Below are 25,491 nucleotides of genomic sequence, written 5' to 3' on the forward strand. Positions count from 1 at the left end.
GGGAACTCCTTCACTCTGCATTGTCTGGTATATATTCTCTTATGTGTGCCTTCCCTGATTTCCATTTTATTTCCAGATTAGATAAATAGATTTCTTTGCTATTCTCTATGTGTGTGCATTGTGAAACTAATGTGAAGGAGGATGAGTCTTGGATACAGAGCTTGGATCTTCCATTCCCCCCCCCCATACACCCAATGGCAAAGTGATCAGAAGTTAGACTGAATCCAATCATACCCCCTAGAATAACAATATTTAAGGAAGTATATAGATATAATTCTAGCCTGGTACCCTTCTCTCTGAGGAGAACAGAGTGGCTCTGGCCCCACCTCCTGTTCCTCTTCCTGGCAGTAATGAAAATCTCCCTTGGAGAAGCATAGAGGGAAAAGATGTCTACTCTGCCTCCCTTTGAACTACACAAAGAAAATTTATTTATTATATTTATTATAGTTATTCCTAGGAAAACACATATCAGATAATACAGAGTGAAGGAGCTCTCCATTGTGAGTGTGATAACCCAGCTCAAACAGGATCTCACCCAAGGGGAAAATCCCCAAAGTCTCTCATGTAGCAAGCTGGGGGTAGTGATATGATTGAGCCTGCCAGCTCTTCCCATGTCTTCCCAGAGTCTTTTCCTTCAGCAACCTGAAGTGAGTTGGTCTCATCTATCTTCCTTCTCAAAGCTGAAGTCAGAAACATTAGAAGGGACTAGAAATTCAAAGAATCCCAAAGTGGACTGAAGAAGACTGGTGCTCTCCCACTCATCCCAACTCTACCCAACAAATGCCTCACACAATTCATCTCCACCAATAAAGAGAGAGTGCCATACCAGTGGGCTCTGGGACAGGTGTCCGAGTTATTTAAAAATCAAATCAAGGATCAAATGAGATGACGGATGTAAAAAAACTTTGCCAGCTTTAAAGTGTGATATAAATGTTTGATTTCATCATCATCATCATTATTATTATTGATACAATTGGGTTTTAAATAACATTCATCTCCAAGGATAACCCTCCCTCTGGCTTCCTTGCCTCATAACAAGGAAAGAGGAGAAGAAAGCAGTTCAGCAAGCCAAGCAACATGTCAATTGAGGTTGACATTATAGATGATGTTTCATGCTCATAGTCTCCCACTTGTACAAAAAAGAAAGAAAGAAGGAAAGAAAGAAACTTCGCTCCCTTCTCTCTCTGTCTCTCTCTCTCTTTGTCTGTCTCTCTGTCTCTGTCTCTCTGTCTGTCTGTCTCCCCACCCGCCCTCGTTTCTCAGCTTCTTGTGTCTTCGTTACTGAATCTAACTCTATTCAGCTGCTACGGTAATATTCATGAAATACAAGTCTGACTAGGTTACTTTTCTGCTCAAAAATCTTCATTAGCCCCCTATTTCCTTCAGGATCCAGCACAAACTTCTCAGTCTGGCACAGAAAGCCCTCCAGAGTCTGGCTCCATCCCACCTTTACAGAACAATTTCACATTAATCCCTGTCTTATGCACTCCCCATTTCAGTCAAAGTGACCTATTGGCTGTTCCCTGGACTTCGGTATTCCTTCTCTCATGTTGATGCCTTCACAAAGAAGGTCTTACAGGTCTGAAATGCATTTAATTATTAACAATTAATTAGTTACAAGTTAATTTTTAATAATATGTCTATGCTATATTATGTATAATATCCAAATAATTGTTAGATACATTCCTTGATAATAAATGTATTTAAATTTATTAAAGCATTCAGAACTTTCTATATGCTAAGCACTGTGCTAAGGGCTGAAGTTCCAAATATGATGGTGAAGACATCATCTGCCCTTAGGTTGCTTATAGTCTAATGGAGGAGACTATATACCTACACACACACACACACACACACACACACACACACACACACACACACATAGATTATAGGATAACAGGTCGAGAAAGGACCTCAGATGCCATCTCATAGAATCTTCTTAATTTACAGGTGAGGAAACTGAGGCCCAGGGAAGTTCTATAACCTTCCCAAGCTCACAAACATAGTAACAGGCAGGATTTGAACCCAAGCTCTCTGACTCTAAAGCCTGCCCTCTTTCTACTGTGTCTCATTGCTTCTCATCAAAGCCTTGACTATGAGTCCTTACCTGATAAACAGCCAGAAATCAGCTTCTGTTCGTCTGAAGTCTTACAGCATGTCTTTGTACCACGCCTAAGGTACTTATAAAATTGGACTTGGGGTTATTTGTAATGTGTAGTGAGTGGATGGAAAGCTGGTGTCAGTCAGGAAGACCTGGATTCAAGTCTCATCCATGACAAATACTGACTGAAAGACCCTGGGCAAGTCGATTGACCTCTTTGCCTCAGTTTCCTCAAGTGTAAAATGGGGGTAATCATAGCCCCTACCTTCCAGGTTTGTCGTGAGGATCGAATGAGGTAATATTCGTAAAGCGTTTGACACAGTGCCTGGTACTATGCTAAGTTGGTGCTTAATAAATGCTTATTTCTTCCCTTCCTATAGCTATTCTCTCCTCTGCTGCTTTCTCCCACACTTCATTATCATTGGAGTCACTGTGTGTTTCCATGAGCTGCTGTATGACATTTTTCCCCATATGGATCACAGCCCCTGCTGGCTCATGTAGGATATTTTGGCTAAGGATACAGGGATGGGGCCCTAGGAGGAGGAAGAGATCTATATAGGCTTTTAGCCAGGCTTGACTCCATTCCTTCTATTCCTTGTCTCTTCATTTCCACCCCTTAGAACCCCAGGATTCTTTGAAGGCTCAGTTCTACCTACTACATCTCTTATATCAGACCTTTCCTCATCTCCTCATCCCCATTGGTAATGAGGTAATGAGTGCAGGGCTCACCCTCATTTTGATAAACAGTAAATTGAGGATCTGAGAGGTTCAATAACTCAATTTTTGGCCTCAGGGATATGGAGTTCCCTTCTGGGTTTTAGGAAGGACCTTAAAAAGCTGGAAAGTAGCAAAATGGTGAAGGGGGCCTCTAGAATGTGCTTCAATAGGTCTCCTTGAGGGAATCGAGGCTGTTTAATTTGGAGAAGATAAGATTCAGGGCTATGATAGCTGTCTTCAAGTATAAGAGGCTACTAGGTGGTTCAGTGGATAAAGCTGGATCTGGAGTTAGGAAGACTTCAGTTCAAATCCAGCTTCAGACATTTCGATCAATCAATTAACATTTATTAAGCACTTACTATCTGCCAGGCACTGTGCTAAGCTTTAAAGATACAAAAAGAGGCAAAAAACAGTCCCTGCCCTCAAGGAGCTTACAATCTAATGCGGGAAACAACATGAAAACAGGTGTATATAAAGCAAGCTATCTACAGAATAAATAAGAAATAATTAACAGAGGGAAGGCACTAAAATTAAGAGGTTTGGGGAAGACCTAGCTGTGTGACCTTGGGCAAGTCACTTAATCTCTGTTTACCTTAGTTTCCCCTACTGTAAAATAGGGACAATAATAATAGAACCCACCTCCCAGGATTGTTGTGAGGAGCAAAGAGATAATATTTGTGTATATAAATACTGCTTATTGTTGTTTAGTTGTATCAGTTGTGTCTGACTCTCCATGACTCCATTTGGGGTTTTCTTGGCAAAGATACTGGAGTTGTTTGCCGTTTCCTTCTTAAGCTCATGTATGGACAAACAGGGTTAAGTGACTTGCCCAGGGTCACACATCTATTTAGTGTTTGAGGTCACATTTGAACTCAGGTCTTCCTGACTCCAGACCTGACTGCTCTATCCACTATGCCACCTAAATACCCAGTATTGTTGTCAATTGTTATTTATTGGAAGTTCTGCTGTATGGGAGAGGGATTAAACTCATTCTGTTTGACCCCAGAGGGAAGAAATGGTAACAAATGCCTAGAAGATATAAGGGCAAATTTATGTAGTGAAAAACTTCTTGCTACCCCAAGGCAGACTAAGTTGTCTTGGAAGGTAGTGAGCAACTCAAGGCTAGAGATCTTCAAGCAGAAGTTGGATGACCACTTGTAGGGGATTTTGTAGAAGAGAATCATGTTCAGGACTCGAAGACCCCTGAGGCTCAACTCTGAGATAATGTGTCTCCTCTGTGAAGAGGCAGGAAGAAAGAACAGGACAGAGGGAGAGGATAGAAGAAAGGCACAGAGGGAAAAGAGGAAGAATATGGGGAATGAATCTTGAGAGAATAAAGGGTAGGTGAGAAAAAGAACTGGAGAGAAAGGGGAGGAGAGGAGAGGGAGCACCATTCCTGCTTTGGGTAGAGAAAGCCACTTGAGTCTGCCCTGTGCTTTAGAAGAAGGATGACCCTGATGGGTTGTTTCAGTGACAAACACTTACTTAGTGGCTTCAGAGCCATTTCAGGACACTTCTCTAACTTAATGGCCTCTCTCAGTGTCCAATCACTCAGAGCAATCCTCCCTCCTCTGCTGGTCTCTCCCACACTCCATCATCACTGGAGTCACTGTGTGTTTCCATGAGCTGCTGTATGACATTTTTTCCTTATGGATCACAGCCCCTGCTAGCTCAGGTAGGATATTTTGACTAGGGATACAGGAATGGGGTCCCAGGAGGAGGAAGAGACCCATGCAGGCTTATAGCCAGACTTTACTCCATTCCTTCTATACCCTGTCTCTTCCTCTCCACCCCTTAGGACCCCGGGCTTCTTTGGAGGCTCAGTTCCAGTACACCTCCAACAATAGACCTTTCTTCATCTCCTCACCCCCAGTTTTTAGTGTCCCTTCCTCACAAAATGAAACAAAAATATATATTAAAAATTTCTGTTGTGTATATCTTATACTGATGTACATGTTATGTGCTGTTCTCTCTGCAGAATAAAAGCCCTCTGAGGAGTTTTGATTTTGTTAGTAGAGAGAGTGTGGTGCAATGGGTAGGGTGCTGGGCTTGGGGTGCTAGACACTTACTAGCTGTGTGACCTTTGGCAAGTCAGATACCTCCTTATGCCTTAGTTTCCTCTTCTGTTAAAATGAGAGGACTGGACTTGATGGCTTCTAAGTTTCTTTCCAGCTTTAAATCTATTATTTGACGTATTCCTTCCAGTCACTTCCTGGGCAAAGGTGGACTCTTTGCTCTCATTTGCTTCTTCTCTGATTGGAATGAAGGGGGATTTGGTCCCTGGTTGTGATGGAAAGTGAAAAACCAAAGGATCATAAACCTTGGGACTTGGAGGGATTCAGAGAAATCATCAGGTCCATCCCCCTGACTTCTGACAGGGCCGTATCGATCCATGCATTCATCTATCCATCATTCATTCGTTCAATAGGTTTTTAATAAGTACACTGAAAATAAGTAGGACTTTGTTCCGGAGTAAAGATGATTCTCCGCAACCCTACTCTCCAGAGAAAGAGGGGAAAAAGTAGCTTGAGGTCAACCAATCCTTGCTCTTACTGACATTAGTCTTTCTTCCCCTGGGCAAGTCTTTGTCTACCTCAGTTTCCTCAACTGTAAAATAGAGATAATAACAGCATCTACTTCCCAGTGTTGTTGTAAGGATCAAAGACATAATATTTGTAAAGCTATTTGCAAAGCACTGTGTAAACAACTGGCTGTTATTATGTATCTGAAATTCTGTCATGAGAGAGTGATTAAATTCATTCTGCTTAAATGCTAGTAAAGTCCTTTCCCCTAGCTTACCAAAATCATTCATGCTACAATTTAAACCTCCTGTTCTGCATCTGGTCACTGGAGAGGAGCTGACCATCCTCTGCCTAACTGTAGCAGAAGTAATCATCAAATTCTGGGACTTCTCCGTGCCCCTGTCTAATTCTGCCCCACCCCCCACCAGACCCTGCACCCCACCTGCTAATCTTCCTTCCTCCAACTTGTGTTCTCTGAGATCTTGTTACAGACTCACAGAATCGCAGAATGGGAAGGGACACCAGAGGATGCCTTGTCTTCCCTGGACCTGGATGGGGGTCATCTACTCTCCACCCGAAGACCTCCAGTGAAGGGAAACCCCAGAGGAAACTCATTCCATTTTGGACTAGATCTCACTGTTTGGAGGTTTTTCCTGACCTCAAGCTGTCATCTGCTCACAACTTTGTTTTTCTACCCCTAGTTCTGACCTCATGTAGAACCAAGTTTAAAGCCCCTTCAACATGGCAGTCCTGAGAAGTCCTGAAGATCGCTCTCATGCCCCTTTCTTCCTGGCCCTGAGCCTTCTTTTCTCTAGGCTAAACATCCCAGTTCCTTCAACCACTTTTCCTGTGGCATGGGCATCTTCACTATTCTGATTGCCCTTATCAGGACATGCTCCTGAATAATCCATTCCTCATGGTTCTAGTTCTGCAAACTGCCACCCATCCTTGGAGATTAGGGTCATCTACTATGGGAGGTCTGTTAAGAAGTGTCCTAAATCTAATATCCCTCAGTGTTCTGACTAGGGTTGCCCAATGGGACCTGGGGCTGGAGTATAGGCTGGATGGATGTAAATGAAGGGCTAGGTCAGGCAGTCAATATTTTGTAGTGGGTCTAAGTCCTACTGATTAAGAGTGTGAGGCAGAATAGAGAATGGCTAGGAAAATGGTACAGACAGTCATCACTACCAACATCTACCCATCTTCTGTAGGGTTAAGGGTTAAAGTCTCTGCAAAGTCTATCTGTAGCCGGAGGACCTGGGTTCAAATCTCATCTCTTCCACTTGCTGCCTGTATAACCTTGGGTAAGTTACTTCAAGTCCGCAAGCATTTATTAAGCACCTACTGCATGCCAGGAACTGTGCTAAGTGCTGGGGACAAGAAAAGACCAAAAAAATAGTCCTTGCTTTTAAGAAGCTCACAGTCTACTGGGGGAGACAAAATGCAAATAATTACTTTTCTGGAAGATATATACAGAATAAGTGGAAAATTATCTCAGAAGGAAGGCATTAGAAGTAGTTGTGGGATAGACAAGAGACTATGAAAAGACTTCTTGCAGAAGGAGCTCAATCTTGAAAGAAGTCAGGAGACAGGTGAGGAAGAAGAGTATTTCAGGCATAGTGATGGCCAGTGAAAATGGCCAGAGTTGGGTGGTGGACTCTTTGTCCTGTATGAGGAACAGCAAAGGCATTGTATCACCAAGTAAAAGGAGGAAGGTAAGGTGTAAGAAAATTCTAAAGATAGGAAGGGGCCAGTTATGAAGAGCTTTAAAAGTCAAACAGAGGATTTGATCCTGGAGGTAATAAGGAGCCTGGAGATTGAATTTAGGTGGAGGGGTGTGATAGCAGCTTGTGCTTTAGGAAGATCTATTTGGTAGCTGGAGGATGGATCGGAGTGGGGAGAGACTTGAGGCAGGCAGACCCACCTGTAGGCTATTGCAATAGGTCAGGTGTGAGGTGATGAGGATCTGGATCAGAATGGAGGCTGCATCAGAGGAAAGAAAGGGGCATATTCTAGACATGTTGCAGATGCAAAATCAACAGGCCTTGGCAACAGATTGGATATAGGAGATGAGAGACGGTGAGGAATCCAGGATGGCTCCTAGGTTGGGAATCTGGATGACACGGACAATGATGACGCCATAGATAGGTACCATCCCAGCACTTAACTCAGTGCCTGGCACATAATAGGCGCTTAAAGGATGCTAGTTGATTTGAAATAATAGGAATAGGAAGATGTGTAAAATGGGGGAATTGACCTAGATCAGGGGTTCTTAAGCTAGGGCCTGTGAATTTCTTGTAAAAATATTTTGATAACTATATTTCAATACAATCAGTTTCCTTTGCAATCTTAGGAATTACATTTCATGTATTAAAAAACCTCATTCTGGGGAGTGGCCCATAGAATTCACCACACTGCCAATGAGGTCTATGATGCAAGAAAAGTTGAGAACCCCCCTTCTACATCCATGATTCCATAATGGCCTTTTTTCTCCATGTCCTTTCTCTGGGTGTAGCCTCTGTTGGCCAGATCCCAGAGGGAGTACAGTGTGCTCTGGTTGAAATGGGGACGGTCCTGGTGTTGAATAAAGGATGTTCTGGGGGGAGGGGAGGGGCATAGTCTCTAGGCTCTGGGGCACACTCATTCTCAGGTAGTCAGATAGCCTTGCTTTGCTTGTCTCTCCCAGAGGAGGTCCAGCCTCCCTCCTTCACCCTGCATGGCTCCCTTTATTCACTTCACTACTTTTGTTCGACCCAAGACATCCAGGTGAGGCAGATGACTTGTTTTTCTCTTTGAGTCAGCCACATCAATGCTCTTTTGACTGACCCTGCACAGGCCATTCACTTTGGGGCCCTTTCTGGCTGGGATGTCCCTGGCTTGGCCTGATTGGTCCCCCCACCCTGAGGTGCTTCAGGGACCCAGAGAGAAGGAAATTCTGGACCATAATAAAATGCTGTGCAAGATTAATCCCTAATGATCCATGCAGCAACAAGCGTTCATCAAAAGCCCTGGGGACTTAAAGACAAATGTGAAGTCTTCCTTTCTCTCAGGGAGCTTTCAGGGGGAGGCTATACCTGTACCTCATGTCCTAGAGACAGGAACAGAATGGAGGGGGAATTAGGGCTCATACTCTTAAACTCTCTCCCACCTGGCTGGCAATAACAGTATGAACTGACATTACATAGCACTTTAAAGTTTTCAACATGCATTATCATCCCTGATCCTTGGTACAATGTCGCAAAGTAAGGACTACAGGTTTTATAAACCCCATTTTACAGAGCAGGAAAACTGAGGATCACATAGCTAAGACCAAGATTTAAATCCAGGGTGTCCTGCCTCCAAGTCTGAATCTACCACTCAGCCTCTATAAAAGCAATAAAGTTTGGCCAAAAGCAAGGCGGGGAAACAATTAACCAGATTCCACAGCTGTTTTCCCCAGTGGAAGGAAGGTCCCCATCACAAAAGGACCAGAAGGGTGGACAGATGGTAGCCTCGACAGGGTGCTGAGTGTTGTCCCAATATTGTATGATGCTGCCTTCACATCTTATCTCCAAGTCCATCCTATTGCCCTGTCTGATGTGGCCTATGCCTTCTTCCTGGGAACCTTCAGAGAAAAGTGAGTGATGAGGCAGATGGACCCAAGAGCTGTTTTCGTTTGCTGTATCAGGAGGTGCCCAGGAATGTCACTGATTCCAGATGGCACCCCCTCCTGCGGAGTGTGTGGAAAGGCATGCAGGCTTCCCTGACTCCCAAATGGACAGAGAGCAAGGCTATTAAAAGATCCACAAGTCCCCAGAGACATCACAGTTTGGGAATCTTTCAAGGAGCCCAGCCTTTGCACACCATGGCTCATTTCTAGGGTTTCTGAACTCCTAGAGGAGGGAAAAGATTATAGCATCCCAGAGACCATCTAGTCTAAACTCCTCATTCTACAAAAGGGGAAACTGAGGCCTTGCCCAAGATTTTGTGTGCACTAAATCTAGAGAAATGATTTGATCCAGGACCCAGGACTCCAAATCCCTTCTCCTTCTGTGATCCTACGAGAGTTTGCCAAGCAAGGCTCCCACCTCCGACTTGGTAACCAGGAAGACAATTCCACGGTCTCTGTATGACATAGCTGAGACATCTCAATCTGGGGTAAGATCCCCAAGGACAGAGCAGGGCATGAGGATAAGGACATGTTTACATGGTGCTGAACAGATGCTAACAACTAGAAAATTCTGTCAAATATGTAGATGTGCCTATGTGACATTTTGTCTGACTGATACGTTACCCAGCCTCAGCTCTGCCTCTGCCTCGGGGATGCTAGCACATCTGGGAACCTGGAATTACATGATTCAGATGGATTTTTTTCTTTCGGTTTTCAAAGCATCTCCATATCCGTGATCATATTTGATTCGATGTTTTTGTTGTTCAGTCATTTGAGTCGTGTCTGACTCGTTGTGACCCCATTTGGGGTTTTCTTGGTAAAGATACTGGAGTGGTTTGCCATTTCCTTCTCCAGCTCATTTTACAGATGAGGAAACTGAGGCAAACAAGGTTAAGTGACTTGCCCAAGGTCACACAGCTAGCAAGTATCTGAGGCTGACTTTGAGTCTTCCTGACTCCAGGCCAGGTGCTCTATCCACTGTGCCACCTAGCTGCTCTGATTAAATATTACTCCTGCACTTAAGTAACTTCAGTGACTCCTCATTGCCTCGAAGATAAAATGTAAACTCTTCACAAATTGCTTCCTGCCTACCAGTCTAGGTCTATTTCATATAACACGTTTTCATGCTATTATCATGCCCATTTTATAGAAGCGGAAACTGAGGCTCACAGAAATTAAGTCCCTTGTCCAGGGTCACACAGCTAGTCAGTAGCAATCGTGGGATTCAAATCTCCCAGCACCTATTTAATATTGTTTCTATGATTCCATGCTGCTTCCCCAGAAAAATTGTGGTTAGACTTTGGTCACCTTAAACACCAGAATAATGACCTCTGCCTGAGCATGAAGTTCAGCCTAAGGTCTGGCTTGTTTGGACTTTGCTAAAAAAGAAAGTTTGCCCAGCCTGTGTGGGACTCTATTCTAGCCCCGATCATCTTGGTCAATCTCTCTGTTTCAGTCTGCTTTCTATAAAGTAGCTGAATGTTATTTACCTGCCTTGGAGCAATGTGAGGGAGGATTAATTAATTAATGTTTGTAAAGTGCTTCAGAGACCAAAAAGCTTCGTGTAAATGCCAGGCGGCTAATGAATCTGGAGCCTCATGTGCTGCAGCTCCAGGATAAGGGGTCTATTTGCCAGTGGATAAAAACAGCTTCTCAGTCGCGAAAATTAAAATTACACATTTTTTAAAATTGCATTTTGACATGGAAGATTAACTGCACACTCTGGGCCCTGGTGCCACCTGCCATCGCTGGATTCTGAGGCTTGGGAGGGAATGAGCATCCTGGGACCGGAGAGCAGGGCAAGAGAAGTGTATGGGGGTGGGGGAGGGAGAGGGACTGAGGCTCTGACCATTGCAAGCATCAGGGCTGGGGAGATTGCCTGCAAAAGAGAAGGCTTGAAGAAACCAACGGCTGGGCAAAGACCCTGAGCTTGCAGAGTATCAGATTTGGAGTTGGTTGCGTTTAAAATACAGAAAAAGAAGGTGAGTCCACAAATAGGGTCTTTTCAGAAACCTCTGGACCAAATCCCAGCCCTGTTGTGAGAACCCGACCTTTTATTTTGTGTTTGGCCTCCCCGGCAAAAGAACAGATGCTTTTGAAACTAAAAATAATGAATGAAAGCTCAGCTCCCCGAGCCTAGGTCAGGAGGAGTTATTGGCAAATACTCCTGAGCGAAGCATTCTTTGTGTGCTCATCAGCTTCTGGAACACAAAGGACCCAGCACTCAGCATTGCTGGGCCAACATGGTCGTCATTCACATTGGACCCAAACTCCTTGAACAGGGTAATAGATTCATTTCAGATGCTTTTAGCTGCCAGAAGTTGGCTAAATAGCAGATTCACAATTCTCCTCTTTCTCCCCTGTCCCAATATTCTTCTTCTTCTTTCTCCTCCTCTTTTTCTTCCTTTTTCTCCTCCTCTTCCTGTGCCTTCCTTTCTTCTCCCTTTCACTTTCCTCTTCCTCTTCCTTTCTCTCCTCTTTTCCTCTCTACTTATTCTTCTATTCCTCCTCCTCTGCATCTTACTTTCCTACCTCTTTCTTTTCCTTTTCTTCTTCCTCCTTTCCTTTTCTCTCATTCCCTTCCTCCTCTTCATGCTTCTTTCTTTCTCATCTTTTTTCTTTCTCCACTTCCCCATTTCCTTCTATTAATTCTCTTCCATATTTTCCTCCTCTTCCTTTCATTTTCATTCTCCTTCTTTTGTTTTTACTCAGTTTCCTCTTCCCTTTTCTTCCTCCTCTCTTTTTCTCCTCTTCTTTCTCCTGATTTTCTATTCTTTGTCTTTTTCTCATTTTCTTTTTCCTCTTCCCTTTCTTTCTCTTCTTTTTCTCTCTTCTCCTTCTCCCTTTCTATTTATCCCCCTTCTCTTTCTCTTTTTCTTAATTTACTTCTCTTCTTTCATTTATTAAAAGGAAAGAAATTATTTTAGCTGGCTGGGCCTCATATCAAAGCCTAGATTCCTGCACTGTCAATTCTGCAATGCTGAACAATGGCTTCATCTTTATTCTGGCTTTTCATTGTAGAAGCAAAAACCTGATAAGAGAACCCAACTTCTTTCCAAGTACGTCAAGGAGAAAAAAATCAAAACCTTAAACAAAACAAACCAGAGTCAAGGTGTCCAGCCCCCTAATTAAGGTTCCCTTGAGAGAAAGGATGAATGGCCTGGAAGGAGACCCTGATGAGTGTGGCTGTAGTCCAAGGAGTTCTCTGCTTTGGGTGGGGGTGGGGGAGGTGGCTCAGACTAATTTTCTTGCCCAGTGTTTCTGTGTGCCTCCACCAACCTGAGTAAGAGGAACAGGACATGATTCTTAGCAGCTCACGAAAGCACAATTTTTTTTTTTTGCACCCGAAGTACAATAACCAGAAATATGCGGGCAGGTTCCAGCAGCTGCACTGCCTGAGGAGGTCTATAGAGAACTCCATCCCCTGAGCTCTTCTGTTCCCTAGCTGCTGAGACAATTTTATTTGTGAATCTATTTGACTACGAAAACAGCCTACAAATGTGGTGATACATGCAAGGCCATGTGATCCCCTAGGAGAAGGGCAGTATGCTCAGAAATCTTTGGTTCCCATCACAAAAGCTTACCAGCCAGTGTTGAATTCCACATGAGCATCAAAGAAACCCACGATTGGAGAGGTTGCTGCTTTCCAGCCCTGGATCCGAGCTCGGATGAGCCCTTCCCTCTTGGTATTGCGGACTATTTTCACGAGCCCTGGGTACCTCTTATTTACATACTGGTCCAGATTAAATTTCAGCTCCACTGAAAAAAAGAACAGATTGACAGGGCTCAAAGTTAAAGAAGTGGGAGGTAGTAAATCCTTACTGATCAGTTGTGCCAAAGGAAGAATGAGGCAATGAAATCTAAGCCAATGCAATATCATGCAACACAACATGATACAATATAAGTCCATGCAACACAATTTTTTTGTTTTTCATTTAATGTAATACAGTATTATAAACACCATAAGGGATGCTGGGGACTGTCATCCAGTCTGGTGGGAGTTTAGGGCAATTGGATAATGACCATAGAAAAAGGAATCATGGAGGCCTAGTACAGAGAGGGCCAACCTTGGCATCAAGAAGACCTTGTGGGTTAAAGTCCTGCCTCTGAAACCTAGCTGTTTGACCACATTCAATTTAATAAACATTTCCACCAGATCCAGGCCTCATGAAGAAGAAAGTATCAGATCTCTATTCACTATACAACATTATTTGCCTTAATTATTTTCAAGAGAAATATTATGAGTCAAGGTTAATACAGGAAGGCTTCTAGGGGAAAGTGACAAGACAGTTTCCCAGAGCCATTTAAAAACCATCTTGTCCAACCTTTTTCTTTGATAGATAGGGAAACCGAGGCCCAGAGAAAGTCCCACAGTCTTTGTCCAAAGTCTCATAGCTATTGAACGGCAAGGCTGGCACAAGAACCCAGGTCTCCTCATCCCCAGCCCAGGTCTTTTTTCACATTCAGAAGACAGTTCTCGTATTTCTCTAACATATTCTGCTTAGCTTCCTCTTCTAATGTGCCCCAGATGAAGGTAAGCCCAAATCCCTGAGAAACGCAGTGAATGGGGTCGAGCTGCGCATGCAGAGAGCTATAGTGCAGACCTGGGATGCACCCACCCATTACTGAAACTTTCTTCTTGGCCTGAACCCAGTGGCATCTGAGTAGGAAAGGTCCTAGGGATTTACAATGTGACCTTCACCCCTTAGGACTAAACACCTATGCTGAGAAAACAAAACCCCCACTGCTTATTGTCCCTAGGCTCACCATTGTCACTGTTGTCGTCTACCAGGATGATCTCTTTGAGCAGGTGAGATGGAGTGTGGTTGACAACGCTGTGCACTGAGCGGAGGATCACGGATAGAGCTTCATTGACAAAAATGAAGACCACGGAGATCTGGGGCAGGTCCTCAGAATACATTATGTGTTTGCACCTGAAGAAGACAGGTGAGGAGGGAAGGAGAAAGGGAGAAGGGAAGAGACGATAAAGGTCATAGACTTAGAGCTGGAAGGTACCACAGAGGTCATCTAGCGCAACCCCATTTTACAGAGGAGTTGACTGAGCCTCAGAAAGGTTAAACGATTGGTCCAAAGTCACACAGCCTGCATGTCCAGGGAATCAGAGACCTAGAGCTGTTGGACCTTAGAAGTGATCTAGTCCTATCCCTTCATTTTTCATCATTGTAGGCTAGAGTGATCTGGGAAAATCAAGGAAGAAGCAAAATTTTAGCTGAACTTTGAAAGCCTGGGAGGAAATGGAGACCTAGAGAGAAGCAAGGGTGTTACAGGTACAGTGAGTAAAACATAAGGTCAGGACACCATAAGGGTTGTTGGGGACTGTCATCCAATCTGGTGGGAGTTTAAGGCAACTGAATAATGGCCATAGAAAAAGGAATCATGGAGGTCTAGTACAGAGAGGGTCAACCTGGGCATCAAGAAGACCTTGTGGGTTAAAGTCCTGCCTCTGAAACCTAGCTGTTTGACCACAGTAGTAATAGTAATAGAATGGAAGCTCCTTGAGGCCAGAGGCTGTCTCACTTTTACATTTTCACTGCCAGTGCCTATGTGCAAATGCTTATTGATTAAATAATTGATTGACCATTAGTAGGTCCCTTAACCTCTAAGTGCCTTAGGTAACTCTCTAAGACTCTCTCTCTCTCTCTCTCCCTTCTTCCCGCCCTCCCTTGCCTTCCTTCTCTCCCTCCCTCCCTTTCTCTCTCCCCCTCCCTCCCTCCTTCTCTTTCTCCCTCTCTCTCACTTCTTCCCTCCCTCTCTCTTCTTCCCTCCCTCCATCTCTCTCTCTTTCTCTCTCTCTCTCCCTTCTTCCTTCCCTCCCCCCTCTCTTTTTCCCTCTCTCCCTCTCCCTCCATACCTTTGTTGCCTTCATCAGTAGTTTTCTACTACTCTTTCTGACCCCTCTCTCCATTTTTTTTTTTTTGGCAAAGATACTGCAGTGGTTTGCATTTTCTTCTCCAGCTCATTTTAGAGATGAGGAAACTAAGTCAAACAGTGTTAAGTGTCTTGCCCAGGGTCACATAGCTACTAACTGTTTGAGGCCACATTTGAACTCATTAAGATGAATCTTCCTGATTCCAGGCCCAGTGCTCTATCCACTATGCCTCCTAAAGCTCTCTTGCTTACTCTCTCTCTCTCTCTCTCTCTCTCTCTCTCTCTCTCTCTCTCTCAATGTGTGTGTGTGTGTGTGTGTCGGTGTGTGTGTGTCGGTGTGTCTGTGTGTCTTATCTGCATCAATGGACTTAGTTTGCGAATTAGGAATTCCTTATATTAAATGAGATCACTGATCTGGAAAGAGAGAGAGAGAGAGAGAGAGAGAGAGAGAGAGAGAGAGAGAGAGAGAGAGAGAGAGAATCAAAGAATCAAAAGCTAACATTTAGGTAGTGCTTTGAGACTTAACAAATCACTTTTTGCAATTAGCCCCTTTCCTTTCAGTCAGGAAGACCTGAGTTCAAATTCAGCCTCAGACACTTATAAGCTGTGTCACCGTGGGCAAGTCACTTAACCTCTGTCTGCTTCAGTTTCTTTAACTTTAAAAAATGGGGGTTCTAATACACCTACCTCCCTGTGCTGTTGTGAGGATCACATGAGATAATATTTGTAAAGCACTAGATACAGCACCTGGCATGGGGTAGACATTTATAAATGCTTGTTTCCTTCCTTCCTGTTTTTATGGAAAGGCAGTGTGGCCTGGTAGATGAAGAGCTGGCGTTAGAGTCAGCTCTGGGTTGGGTTCATGTCTTGCCTCTCCTATGCTGGCTATGTGACCCTGGCCAAGTCCCTTGATATCTCAGTGCTCATAAGCTGCAGAGAAGACATTGATGCAAAGATTTTCCTCACTGGGAGTTCCCTTAAAGCTTAACTCAGGGGTAACTTCTTCCCCCAAACCTCCCCAATACCCCTAGTTCCCAGTGGTCTTTCCTTCCACAAATTATGGGGCATGTCCTTTTCTGTGTGTAGGTTGCAGCTCCCTAAATAGACTATAAGCTCCCTGAGGGCAGGGATTATTTTTTTATTTTCTTCACATCCCCAGAAGAAGGGATGGGGCATAAGAGATGATTAAAAATGCTTGTTTGATTGCCTTGAAATAGAAAAACCTGGTAGAGAAGATATGCCATAAAAACAACAGGGTTAGAAGGAAAACATCTTAAATATCAGCCCTCATCAGGGCTTCCGTGGGAAAGCAGTAGGGATTTCTCAGTGCTCACTTGCTGGCATTAAAATTAACTCAAACCTGTTTAATTAGAAGTGTGCCCTCATTCCCTCACTACACACCCCAGGTTTCCATGGCAACTGTGGAGCTGCCCGGCCAGCCCCAGCCCGTGCCAGCCTCTGTCTCCCTTGCCCTCTCTCATTAGAGCTGATGACCCGGTTATCCAGCATTTCTGCATAATGGCTTTCCTCCCACCTCCCTCGAGCAGCGATGCTCAGGGGTCTCTTCTTCGAGGACAGGGAGGCTTGCCTATAGTCTGATGAGTTTCTAAATAGCACAGAAAGAGGGAGTCTCTGCTCTGGCCAAAGTTGCTGGAGGAGGAAGAGGAAAAGGAGGAGGATAGAAGGAGGAGGAGGAGAAAGAGGAGGAGGATAGGAGGAGGAGAGGAAGAGGAGGGGGAGGGAGAAGAGGAGGAGGAAGAGGGGGATGAGGAGAAGGAGAAGTATGGGGAGAGGAGGAGTGGGACAGGGGAGGAGGAAAAGGAGGAGAAATCATCGTCTGAAAAGTCCGGCCCCAGCCCCTGATGTCCTCCGTTCACCTTCCCAGCAGGACACACGCAGGTGTCCCCTAAAAATAGGCTGGCACCTGCAGAGTCAGACTGCCCCATCAGCTGGGCCCTACCTCAGCTATTTGGAAGTTTTTCCACGGTTTTAATTCACTCGCATTTCTCTTTCAAACACAAAGTATTATACCTGCCTTCTTAGCTGGCAAGGACTTGCCTTCTCTCCCTAACCTTTCTGTCCACACCTAGGCAGGCTCTGAGCTCCCTAGTGGCTCAAAGGGGGACCACTCAGGTCACTGCTCACAGTACTTGGCTCAAAGCTCAGGTTGTCCTTGGGCTGAGTGGTTGGTGATTTTATGGGAGTAACGGGTTTGGAGTCAGAAGACCTGGGTTTGAACCCCTTCCCTTTGACAAATTCAATTCCCTTCATGGTAGCAAACTTTCATTAAATACCAACTGTGCGTTAGGTACTGTATTTGCACCTGGGGATACAGAGATCAAAATCAAACAGTCCCTGACCTCAAGAATCTTACGTTCTTCTGGGGATATGTGTTGGGGAATGTGTATGAGAGAATCCAGTGTATATGATGCAAGAGAAATATCACTGCCTATGAAGTTAGGACACCTGGGTTCAAATTCTGCTTGTGACTTTTATTACCCATGTGACCATTGTCAAGTCACTTAACCCCCGCCCCAGTCTCAGTTTCCTTATTTGTAAAATGAGGGGGTTGGATTATAAGGACTCTGAGGTTTCTTCCAGATTTGGCTTTGTGAACTTCTGTATTCATATAAAATATGTGCTAAAGTAATTTCAAGAGGGAAAGAATACTGATAAACAGGGGATTCAGGAAAGCACCTCTTGGGAACAGTTTCTTCATCTTTAAAATGAGGAAATTAGACTTCATGACCCCTTTAAAATCCCTTCTAGACTGAAATATATGATCCTAGACTTTCCTTTTTCTTTTTGGGAAATCTACTTTTTGGTACAGGAGATCAAAGACTATTCATTCTGTTTTTTGTCAAATTTTCCAGCAGTACACTTTTCAGTTCTTCTCCTTCTTGTTCTTATTCTTGTTCTTGTTCTTCTTGTTCTTGTTCTTCTTGTTTTTCTCCTCCTCCTCCTCCTCCTTCCTCCTCCTTCTCCTCTGTCTCCTTCTTCTTCTCCTTCTCCTTCTCCTTCTCCTTCTCCTTCTCCTCCTCCTCCTTCTCCTTCTCCTTCTCCTTCTTCTTCTTCTTCTTCTTCTTCTTCTTCTTCTTCTTCTTCTTCTTCTTCTTCTTCTTCTTCTTCTTCTTCTTCTTCTTCTTCTTCTTCTTCTTCTTCTCATCTTCCTCCTCCTCTCCCTCCTCCTCCTCCCCATCTTCTCTTCCTCCTCCTTCTCTTCCTCTTCCTCCTTCCCTCACTCCTACACTCTATCCATTTAGTTCACTTGTAGTTCAAACAAACAAATTTTATATGCTTAATATGTATAAGACACTTGGAGATACAAAGAAAAACACTTAACAGTTCTTGCCCTAAAGGAATTTAATTTCTACTGGAAGTTATGCCATGGACACAGCTAAATAAATATAAAATTATCTGAGGCACATGTGTTGGGCCTTGAAAAAAGTCAGTGGGACAAGGGCTCCTCTGAAGCCAATAATTTTGATAAATTGTAAACATCTCTGAGTCAAGGGCCACGCCTAATGTACCTTCCCAGTTTTCTTATATCTCGCTCTCTCCCCTCCTCCCATACACTCTGATCCAGTGACATGGGTTCCTTACTGTTCCTTAAGACAAGACACCCCATTTCCAGATTCTGACCAATTGCACTGGCCACATGCCAAGGCTGGAATGCTTTCCTTCTTCATCTCTGCCTCCTGGCCTCCTTCAAGCCTCAGCTAAAGTCTGGCTTTCTGCAAGAAGTCCTCCTTAATGTTAGTGCCTTTCTTTAGAAACTATTTTTTATCTATATTGTGTTCATATGTAGTTGTTTGCATGTTATCTCCCCTATTAGACTATGAGCTCCTTTAAGTCAGGGGTTATTTCTTTTGCCTTTCTTTGTATCTTCAGTATTTAACACAGTGCCTGACATATGGTAGGCACTAAATAATTGTTTATTAACCAACTGACTGACTTCCTATCCCCAGGGGACCAGCATGGGGTCCTGTGTGCCAAGCAGTCTCACTAAATATTTATTGATGATAAAAGAGAATGGATTTGAATGCCTGTTTTAGGCTATTGTAATAGGACTTGCTGTAGGAAATGTCAGTGGTTTTTTCTGAGCCTTTCTGTATTTGTTAACTTGTCTCCCCTCATCTCCCTATTTCTTAGCTCCTCTGGGACCTCGCCCAGGGCAAGTACTCAGCCTTCCATCACTCAGTTTCAGTTCATCGAAGAGCTCACAAGCAGGGAATGTTTTGGTCTTATCATCCCACTGGAAAAGGAACCTTTTGGAGTCCTGTAAAACGGGCCGAAGGCATGGGTTATATCTTCACACTTCAAGGGTGCTATTTACTTATGGGAGGGAGCTATTAGAGGATAATTGATCAAGTGTGAGTCTTTCCTTATCAGAGATTTGATAACAGTTTATCTCTGTATCAGCATCAGCATCCCTCTAAGCCTACAGTGAGTTCCCTCCCCAGTGCTTTCCTTCTGAGGCTCATAGCTGGAATGTCAGTCAGTCAAAAAGGTAAGCATGGATTAATCACCTACTGTATGTCAGGTACTGTGATAAGTGTTAGTGATAGGAAGAAAGGCAAAAACAAAACAAAACAAAAACCAACAGCAACAAACCCCAAAGAAACCAACCAGTCTCCACTTTCAAGAGGCTCACTATCTAATGGAAAACAGTTTGTGAAAGCCTATGATACAAAGATATAGTCAGGATAATAGAAGCCCTTGGTAAGAAGACAGTCCCCACATACACCAAAATATTTATAGCAATGCTTTTTGTGATAGCAGACAATCAGAAATAAGGTAGATGCCCACCAACTGGGGAATGGCTAAACAAATTGTGGTACATGAATGTAATGGAATATTTCTGTGCTGGAAGAAATGATTGGAATTTGGAATCACACGCAAAAAAATTTCTAATAGCGCATGCTCTTTGACCCAGAATACCAGTGGTAATTATATCCACAAGAGATCAAAGAAAGGTAAAAAGGTTTTTTACATACAAAAATATTTATAGCAGCTCTTTTTTTGGGGGTAGTAAAAAGCTGGCGACTAAGAGGATGTCTAACAATTGAGAAATAGACAAGTTGTGGTACAATATGAGCAGGTTGAGGCAGGTAGGCAGTGCAGTGGATAGAATGTTGAGCTTGGAATCAGGAAGACTTGAGTTCAAATCTGGCCTCTGACACTAACTGTGTGACCCTGGGCAAGTCACTTCCCCTTTGTGTGCCTTAGTTTCCACATCTGTAAAAGTGTGGATCATAATAGCACCAGGGTTTTTGTGAAGATCAAATCCAATAATAATTATAAAGTGCACAGTGCCTGGAACATGGTAAGTGCTATATTAATTATAGCTATTAATGTTATTATTACACTGTAAGAAATTAGGAAATAGATGCAGTCAAAGAGTCATGGAAAGACTCATATAAACTGATGCAAAGTGAAGTCAGCAGAACCAGAGAAACAATTTATCCGATGATATCAAAATTTAAAAAATAAACAATTTTGAACACTTTTATAAACTGATAGAGGATGAGATGAGTAGAACCAAGACAGCAAATTTTATATTGGTAATAATACTGGAACACCAAACAACTTTGAAAGCTGTAAGAGCTGTGATCACTACAGTGACCATTCATGATTCCAAAGGACTGATGAAACATGCTATCCATTAATAGACCCACAACAGATTTAGAATACAGATATTACATATACATATATTTGTATACAGACACTGAAGGAATTTATTTTGCTTGGCTGTACATATTTGTCACAAGAAATTTTGCTTTTTTGCTGTTTTCAATGGGTTGGGGAGTGGGAGGGAGGGAAAATAGATTTCTGTTAATATTTAAAAATAGAGATAGTAGGGAGTTGCTGTAGATATAAAACATTGCATTCAATTTCAGTTGTAGTCACTGTATTATTAGTTTTACTAACTATTTTACTTTGTTGCAAGAGACCTCTCATGAATCAAGAATAACCTGCAGATGTTTACAATGTAAAAAACAGGAGGTGGGATTTTAGCTGGTCCTTGAAGGAAGCCAGAAAAGGCAGGAGAAATATTGTACACAATCGAAACTGGAAGAGGCCAATGTTTATCTGTCCACGAATCCCCTCTACAATGGAACCAACAAGTCATCATCCATCTTTGGCTTGAAGGCCTCTAATGTGTGGAAGGGAATGGGGTGGAGAGAAACCCAGCTCTTACTGTTAAAATTTTTAACATCAAGCTGATGTGGGCCTCTCTGAACCTTTCCTCCTGTCTAATTCTTCCCTCTGAGGCCGAGAGAAACAAGTCCAGTATCTTATGGAGCTATTCGGTCAATCCTTTAAAGAGACTTCATTTCCAAAAAAAGTGGAAACCATTACATCTGATGATCCCCTGGATAAAGTCCCTTGGGAAATTTCATTTGCCTTCACAGGTCACCTGGGGGTACTATGCTACACTCAACCAGAATGTCTAAAAGAGAAGCCAAAGGATGAGAATTTCTTATTGATGACCTTGGAGATAAATGATACTGGTATGTATCTCTGCTACTTTGGCCAGGACTTGATGGTTGGAAGGAAAAAGCCCAGGGAAAACAGTCCTCAGATACAAATCTTTGGAGAAGAAAAGTCAAATTGTGAGTTCCAATGAGGGAACCAGCTTCCTACGCAAGTTGGATTGCAGCAGTGGGCTTCCCATGTGGAACAGGCCCAGCATCTGTCCTTCAGAGAGATAAACTGTAATAGAAGTGGAGGTAGATGGGGATGCACAATCAAGTCTCATCCCTCTCAAAGGCTAGGATTTGGGGGAAAGAAAATATGGAGGACTTTCACCTGATTAGACTGCACAAATCTGGCTTATTTGAAAAACAGCATCCTCGGTCAACATAGTTCTGGGCACCACAGCTTAATATGGACAATGAGGAGAGGAGGCAGAACAATGAAGATCCTTGAATCCATGTCATATGAGGATGGGTTGAAGGAACTGAGAATGTTTAGCCTGGAGACGAGAAGGCTCAGGTGAAGAAATGGTAGCTTTCTTCAAGTATTTGAAGGGAGAAGGGACAAGACTTGTTTTCCTTGGTCCCAGAGGGTAGAAATAGGAATAATACTGGGATTGGGAAAAGATGTTGTAATGAGGCTGATTTAGCTTCAATATCAGGGAAAAGAAAACTTCCCACCAATAATGACTGTCTGAAAGTGGAGTGGAGATAAGGGGTTCCCACTCCTTAGAGATCTTTCAGCAGAAGCTAGGTACCCACTTACGAAGTCTATTATGTTGAGGATTCCTTTCTGGTATGGGCTGAATTAGGTGGTTGTGAAGACCCTTTTAAATCTGAAATTTTATAACTGTGATTCTATAATGGAGATGACTTTATTGAGGAGGAAATAGAGTTGTGCTCAGCACCATGGTGGACGTTGAATTGAGTTGCTTGGTATGGTAAACTGAGCCATTAGAAGCCAACAATATGATTGGCCTTGGACCAATAACCAAGCTTCCCTCAACACTCCTACTCACCATTGATGAAATAATCATGTCCTTCCCCATTTAACAAACATTATCTCATGATCATATCTTATGCAGTTATGTAAACAGTAAGGATCAGAGACATTATCTGTCATGAATCCACTCATATAGACACATTCTGACATTCTGGCTCTAACTTTGCTCTCTCCCCTCCCCACCCCAATGTCTTCTTTTCCCCGGCTAAGACTGCTAGGGTCTCAGAATAGTGTTGTCTAATCTATCACATCTGCTAGGGCTCTGACATCACTTCCCCACCCCCCCCAATTCCTAGAATCAGTCCACAGAGATTAGCATGTAGGTTCTATCCAGTATGTTCTTCACCTTGCTAAGTGGACACAATCTGGATGAGCCTGCCTCTGCATGTTGGGTTAATTCTCACTCTCTCTCTCTCTGGTCCTTTATCATGGTTACCCTGGGGATGACCTGGATTCTCCAGGGAGCTATACCTGAAGATCCAAAATTCACTCTTAAATCACCCAGGGATCTTCACCCTAACACATCTCCATCCACTCTTCATAAGCTACATTCACTCCTCTTCTATCTCTCATAATTTGTCTTAGCACCAACTCAATGACTCAAACCAAATGCTAAATCTCCAACAATTGTACGCAATATAGATACAATCAAACAGAGGTCAGTTTCCTACCCTATATATGCCACTGATTACTGGTGTGAGTGGCTGTTGTGCATCCGGTCTTGGAGAGATAGGAGACCCAAAAGAGATAGGTGGGGAGGGAGGGGAGAGGAGAAGAAGAGGGACAGGGAGAAGGATAGGGGAAGGAGGGAGAGGGAGAAAGGAGAGAAAGAGACAGAGAGAGACAGAGAGACAGACAGAGAGAGAGAGAGAGAGAGAGAGAGAGAGAGAGAGAGAGAGAGAAACCAGGGGTATTAATTATAGATGAGAGAAGACTTAGGGCGAGTGGAGCCTTTGAGTATTTGAAAGACTGTCCTGAAGAAGAAGGATTAGCATTATTTTGCGGGGTCCCAAGGGCAGATCCAAATGAAATGGGTGGAAAATATCCAGAGGCAGATTTACCCTCGGTGCCAGGGAATGCTTCCTACCAAGAAGCACTTCTCCAAAGTGGCCTAGGATGCCTTGGGAGGTGGTGGGTTCTCCCTTAATGTGTGTGGGGGGTGTCTTCAAGCAGAGTCTGTCTGACCGTTTGTCAGGAATGTTATAGAGGAGATTCCTTTTGTGTATGAGCTGGACCAGGTAGTGGGTGAGGTCCCTTCCAATTCTCAAATTCTGCAATTTAGCCAAATATTGCGTTAGGAACTTCAGAAAGCAGTAGAATATTAAATACCCACAATAACCTGGTTCATTTATATTTCCTTTCTTCTGTTCGCTTCCATTTGGGTCAATCTCTTATGCCAGAGACTGCAGAGGAGAAGAAATCAGCCTTGTCCTGCCAGGGGAGAGAATGGAAATTTTCCCTAGATAAAGATTGAAACCTTCTGAAGGATTCGACGTGTTATTTATTTATTTTTTAACAGGAGAGGAAATCATTCTGATTCCAAAAAATAAATAATATAAAGTAATTCCATTTTTACCAGCTTAATAATGACATGTTAACAACCCAACGTGTCAAGAAACATTCTGAACACAGACTATTAAACAGCCAACTCTACAACACCGGCTGTAATGTACTGGCAAGGGGGAGATCTGCAGTTGAAACTTCTCATGAATATAAAGACCTTTTGCTCTACAGTTTGGTTTGAAGAAGTGGTCCATAAAGAATCTGAAAGCTAGGAAGAGTAATTGTGAACAAGAACGTGGCAAAAATAACTCACACGTGAATCGGTATTCACCTTTCCCTGAAACTCAAGGTATGAGGGCTTCAGTCCATTGCTAAGAGTGAAAAGGGGCTTTGCCGAAGGGCCAGATGAGGCAGACAATAAGTCCTTTTGTTTGATGGGTTTAAGGGAAGGGCAGATGACTCAGCTGGAGACACCGGAGGAAGCAGGGAGGAAGAAGCAGTTGTAATGAGGATCACAGATCTAGACGAGGAGGGGTACTGCCTTAGTCCAGTCTCCTCATTTTACAGCGGGGGGAAACAGAAGCCTAAGGAGGCTTAATTGACTTGCCCAAGGTCACACAAGTAATAGCTATGAATGACTATGAGAGATGGGATTTGAACCCAAGTCTTTTGGCTCCAGAGATACTGCTCTTTTCCCTGTTCATAGGATTGTCACTGAAGGGCTGGAAAGGGATCTCAGAGGCCATCTAGCTCAGTCACTTCATCTTACACATAAGGAAGCTGAGACCAGGGACGTTAAGTGATTTAGGATGATAAATCGGGAGCTGGATCTTCCATAATCATCTGGTTCGAGACTTTAATTTTACATTTGAAGAAACTGAGGCTTAAGGAAGTTAATTGACTAAAGTCATCCAGGTAGGACGTGTTAGGAGTGGGATTTGAAGCTGGATCCTTGACCCCAGATTATTTACTATGGTCCCATACTAACTCCTCCACTCCGCTGTAACAAGCTGCATTCACTTGAGAAGTTGGGCCAGCCACTGATGATTCAAAATGAAAGAAGTTTGTTGACTATTTCTTCCATTCTGCTCCTCCTTTCCTACCAAATTGGCTGATATCTCTGAATCAGGACAGGGAAGGGGAGGGGAGGAGTACCACCAGGGACCCTCAGGCATGGTGGCAAGAAGGAGTCCAGGGCCATCTTTCCAGAGGCTGCTCCCAGGATGTGACCCATCTTCAGACCAAGCTGTCACCAGTTCAGTCGTCTCACCTCCTATTTCAGAGCAGTCCTGGAAAGCCAAGAGGACTATGTGGGTTATAGGGAGGGGCAGGGTCCTGCCTGGGCTTGTCTCATTGTTCTCCCACCTCTGAAATGGTTGGAAAGGAAGAATTATTCTGCCCAAGATTACAGTAAAAAATAATTCACACTCACAAGCTGGAAACAATCTTTCTCAGGGACTAGAGAAAAAAGACAGGTTTTTTTTATTTGTTGTGGGGCTGTTTGGATTGGGTGCGGATGTGAAGAGGCTAGAGATGGAGAGGGCCAATTAGCTAGGGAACTGAAACTTTCTATCTTGGAAGGCCAGCCTAGAATGACAACCGTGTTAGAAACCTTGACTGAAGTGGGG

At 43.5% G+C, this 25,491-nt stretch overlaps 1 protein-coding gene across 1 annotated transcript in view; it reads right to left on the minus strand.

The window, feature by feature from the left end:
* Positions 1–25,491, minus strand: part of GALNT9 (polypeptide N-acetylgalactosaminyltransferase 9) — a 300,725-nt gene that overhangs the window by 159,168 nt on the left and 116,066 nt on the right. The window contains exons 3-4 of the mRNA XM_036767915.1: positions 13,757–13,923; positions 12,574–12,748 (exon numbers count right to left, since the gene is read on the minus strand). Coding sequence (XP_036623810.1) covers positions 12,574–12,748; positions 13,757–13,923 — 342 coding nt within the window. The remainder of the gene's footprint in view (positions 1–12,573; positions 12,749–13,756; positions 13,924–25,491) is intronic.

This window comes from Trichosurus vulpecula, chromosome 1, assembly GCF_011100635.1.
Source record: "Trichosurus vulpecula isolate mTriVul1 chromosome 1, mTriVul1.pri, whole genome shotgun sequence".
NCBI lineage: Eukaryota > Metazoa > Chordata > Mammalia > Diprotodontia > Phalangeridae > Trichosurus > Trichosurus vulpecula.